This window comes from Littorina saxatilis, linkage group LG11 (genome assembly GCF_037325665.1).
Source record: "Littorina saxatilis isolate snail1 linkage group LG11, US_GU_Lsax_2.0, whole genome shotgun sequence".
NCBI classification, from domain to species: domain Eukaryota; kingdom Metazoa; phylum Mollusca; class Gastropoda; order Littorinimorpha; family Littorinidae; genus Littorina; species Littorina saxatilis.
Window position 1 is genome coordinate 16733879 of NC_090255.1, and position 5000 is coordinate 16738878.

Genomic DNA, 5000 nt, shown 5'->3' on the forward strand with positions numbered 1-5000 from the left:
AAAAGCGTTGGTACTCACGCGCACGGCTCCATGTTCTTCACTTGATCTTGGAACAACTCGTCGCTACACGGCGCTCTTACCCGTGAACACTCTGTGGTCAGGGGAGTGACCACTGAAAGAATAGCTGCAACAAACAATGTACATTCAGCACAGTGAAACCCGCTTTTAATGACAAACGACACCGACTGAACAAACCAAGACTTCTCTTCTTGACCCTGTATTATAAAGTGACATCTAGTCTCTGACGTCATTAGCAAAAACATTATTTCTGATTGCAAGTTTGTTTTGAAGACACCACCATAAGCCATAGGCTTGTTGTTATTTTCACATTATGACAATGTAAATCTCATTAACAGGTAAATCACAAATAAACACTGTTAAAACCATTAGCGAAAGCAAGTTGAAGAAGACGTCATAATGCGACGCTTGACCGTCACGTCAAACATTCTCCCAGAAACTGACGATGAATTTCGAAAAATAAAGTCTGTCTCGGAGACTTCGTCATATCGGCATAAAGAAACTGAATTGCAACTGTGCATGTATCGGTGTCGGATGATATTAAAACAAATCCATATCATTCATTGGCATGTAACTGGGATGCAAAATATGAGTATCTATTGAGCATCGTACGTGGGAACCGCATCTTTAGAATAAAACATCCAACTACAAACCATCGGCAAATAAGATGGACGATACAGTGTCCCTTTAGTACAGTGACCCCCCCCCCCCCCCCCCCCGAGATACAATGTATATATCAATTACAGTTGATCCCATCTTGTACCTGCCACTCCCCCCCCCCCCCCCCCCCATTCTGCAAAACACAATATACACTTACCACAGTTGAACCCCCTATGTACCCCAGGCCCTGCCCTATGTAATACTATTGGAATGTAAGCTGCAAAGTACAATGTACATAGAGTATCGTTGAACCCCTCTTTCACACACACCCCCACCCCCCCTCTTTTATTAGATACCATTGGTATGACAGTCGAACTTTCTTTTTAACACTTGAAAACACGTCCAATTGCAGACGATTTGCAGGTGAGTTGTAACATTCAATGAATATTGATAAAGGTACACTGCTCCTTGTCTTTGAAATAGTCCATTGTAGTCGATGTAGGCCTTAAGCTTATTTTAATCGTTTGTCCAGTATTTAATTTAATTCTCTATTTGTGTATGAACTCAACTGTTTAGTGTTCTTAGTATGTCTTGTGAGGCTAAGTTCTATTTAATCAGAGTATGTTTGCGTGTGCTTATACCTAGTGATATTGTAAAGCGCATATAGTGCTTTTAGTTATGCGCTATAGAAATCTCCTTAATAAATAAATAAATAAATAAATAAATAAATAAATAAATAAAAACTGTTCGGCTTATCATCTCAGATCTGACCAAACTTTTACATAGGAAGAGACCATCCCTCCACTTGAGCACATACCAAAAATCAACTTCTTGTGGTGATTGGAATTGTTAGATGAAATAACTTCTTAAAATGTAAATTTAATTCATACCAAATGAAACTGAAGCTCTCATCCAAAGCAGATCTGTAGTGGTTTACATGATCGGTCACGCAGGAAGAAAAGCTATAAATATCGGTTTTTTCATTTTCAGCTCTTCAACTACTAACATAGGGCCTACCCCCCCCCCCCCCCCCACCCCCCCCCCCCCCTTCCCGGCCCATTCTTTTCGTACATATGTCACAAAAGGTTCACTAAGGGTTTTATCCGGCGAAGTTGCTCCCCCCCCCCACACACACACACACACACACACACTCACACGCACACACAAGATTCACTTCTTCTATTTTGTTTAAAGGATACGAAGAGTTTTCAACAAGATTTGGAGTAACAAGTGTGAAAAGATACCAGTTTTCGTTTTAGGAACCTTCTTCACTTTCGTTAATAGTTTCTACCACGTAAGCTGAAAAAGGAAACAATAGAATTGGTCCCGAACTACCGAACAGGTTGAGGGGGCATGAAAAACCAACAACCAACCATCCAACCATCCAACAACCAACCATCCAACCATCCAACAACCAACCATCCAACCATCCAACCATCCGGCAAAACGTTTATTTCTTTTAATTTCTTCTCACGATTTGTGTAGTACGACATGAAGTTTCAGCATTCAATTCGGGCCACATTTTGCTACTGTGACAGATTCTTTTGTTTTGGGCCCATTTGTTCAGTCAATGACACAACGGAAACAGCGAAGACTGACAAGGTTTCTATGCCGAGAACGAGACGTGGCCAGTGCGAGCAAATAGACCCACGCTTGTATCACGTTTCGGCTCCAGTTTGGACACCGAATCGTTTGTGTTCATCATTACATCGAGTCGGACGGTTCGCAGTTTTCTATTGCCAGAAGCTTCGTCAAGTTTCGTTCATGCTCGCCAGCACTCCTTCGGAAAACACCGAGAAATGTCACCCCGCGTTTTCTAATTTTCACACTCTTGTGGCAATGGCCCTCGTATCGAGCAAACACAGACGAGTGTTGGAACAGCGAGGGGGACAACTCGCTAGGCTCAGAGAAACCGGACCACTTTAGTGAGGGATGAGGGGTAACATTCAAGTCTAGTGTCCCAAATAAATTCTCTCAGTCAAAACAATGTTAGTAGTGTAGTTGCGTCTCTTGTACGTGACAATTACGTTAACGGAATAAAAGGAATTTGTAACCGTAGTATGCCTAAATAGGGGGGTGCACACACACTGTGACACGTGACGTGACGCGCGGCTCGAACGCACGCACACACACACACACACACACACACGCACGCACACACACACACAAACACACACAAACACACTGACACACACAAACACACTGACACACACACTGACACACCCACACACACACACACAGACTAGCAAACAGAACCCTACACAAACGAGTTTAAACTATATGGGAACAGTTCAACTTTCAGTAGTTTCTACACTTAACTCGTCTGCATGAGATTGAGATACAGGCATGTTTGGAAATGAATTGAAAACGGGACGAAGGGCCCACAACACTGAATTTCTGTTCCTCTGGCGTATTGTCCTTTCCATTGACAAGAGAATTGACACGGTAAACACAGGTTCTTTTGGTGAGAACAGAAGAAGAAAGATGGAGAGAAAGAAACTGAACTAGGAGGAGGCTGCACCCACCACCGTCTCTATATATGCGTTTCAAACTAGTCTTGCCCATGTACGCGTCAAACTGTGTCATGTAGTTGGAGAGAAAAATAAAGAAAATGGAACACAAATAACATAATTATTTGGAAGGGTTGTTTGTACAAGTGACAATATCTTTTGAAAAGCTGACAGCAACTAACACGTAAGATGAAATGCAGTAAGCTTTATGAGTCAGCTGTTGTTGTTGTTGTTTGTATGTATGTGTGTGTGTGTGTGTGTGGGGGGGCGGTGGACGGTGTGTGTGTGTGTGTGTGTGTGTGTGTGTGTGTGAGCGTGCGTGCGTGCTTGCTTGCTTGCTTGCCTGTGGGCACGTGACTACTAAGGTGTTTTTCGAGCAAGTTTATTGTTATTGTAGCTTTGTTTGGCTGGTCACACTGTAGTGGACGAAATGATTAACAGTCACTCTCTTTGTTACAAGTCATTCTGAGACTACACTCATGCTTTCTTACTTATTTTCATTTTCTCATTTACACTATACATGCTCAGGGTGTATCCTGCATCTCTGTTAAAACCGTGCCTTTGCTCTTCTGAAACCTCGTGTGCTGGTATTTTCAAAGGTTTAATTGTCTATTATTTATGCCTCTTGGCAGAACAAATATAATCACAAAGCAAGGCTGCCGCGATGTGGATGATGTTTGTTTTGCCACTGCCGGCAATGCCTACACAACTCGAAAGAATAAGTATTCTATTGCCCACGGCACCGCAGTATTGACGCTTATTTGAAAGTGTAGAGTCTGTGCAAACAAACGCACGAGTATTCCGCTTTTTCCTGAGGCACAAGAGGTAGGAAGATGTTGTTGTTGGAAACCACAAAACAGTTTCAATTCTCTACAGCGTAAAAAGAAATGTAAAGGTAATGTCCTTTTGTCGTTCAGACCGTCTTGAATATTGCTCTGCGTCCAGGCTTTTGCGAGGAATAAAAACCATCCGGCTTCCACTTGAGCACACACACACATACATACACATATTTAAACACACACACGATCGTACGCACACACACACACTCTCGCACGCACACACACGCACACACACACACACACACACACACACACACACACACACACACACCATACACACTGACTCACACGTGACACACTGACACACACGCACACACACATACATACACATATTATTTGAATATTTAGGATTAAAAATGTTATCACAAACAATAGCATTCTGGGCGCATATTCTAGACTCCAAACAAGATTCGTATATATGTTCTGCGCGAACTTAGAATCCGGTTTCATTCTAGAATGGACCGGATCCAGGTTGGAATTCTAACCCTGCGCAAGTACAGGGGTGCCATTCTGGAATGAAACCCTTGAATAAAGGGGGCCGTAATGTTTGTAGGTAAGACAGAGTTGTCTTCCCTTGAATTATCTCCACCTGCACCTTCCCTTTGATAAAATGGGGCTGATTTGTCTACCCCTGAAAAAAATCCTTTGGCGATCTTGCGATGTCATGTCATGTCAAGAAAGTTGACACTCCTGAGTACGCAATAAACAAAGGCAGACCATAGCAAGGGGGACTACCAGGGCGGTAATGTTTGCAGGGCAGTTGTTTTTGTGATGAGAGCCGGTTGCGGCCGCTTGCAATGTCAGCGCTGTCTCCCTCTCGGAAATGTCCGGTTTTTGGACAATTTTTTTGACAGACAGACAGACAGACGGTCAGACCGACTAACCGACAGACAGACCAGAGTGAGTTATAGAGCTGTTGTCACAGGTTTAAAAAAAAAGTTGACATTATATCTTCACAATTCAGAAGACCAACTTCATGTATATGAATAAGATTAAAAGTTACAAGCGAGATCGGCAAAACACTGTCAGTCCG

General features: G+C 42.8%; 1 protein-coding gene across 4 annotated transcripts in view; it reads right to left on the bottom strand.

The window, feature by feature from the left end:
- The window catches only part of LOC138979878 (uncharacterized), a 61996-nt gene that overhangs the window by 30212 nt on the left and 26784 nt on the right, over positions 1-5000 (bottom strand). For 2 of the 4 annotated variants that reach the window (XM_070352637.1, XM_070352636.1), the window contains exon 2: positions 19-124. In XM_070352637.1, coding sequence (XP_070208738.1) covers positions 19-124 — 106 coding nt within the window. Of the gene's footprint in view, positions 1-18; positions 330-5000 lie in introns of those variants that run through there. The other 2 variants (XM_070352634.1, XM_070352635.1) reach the window with 2 other exon arrangements.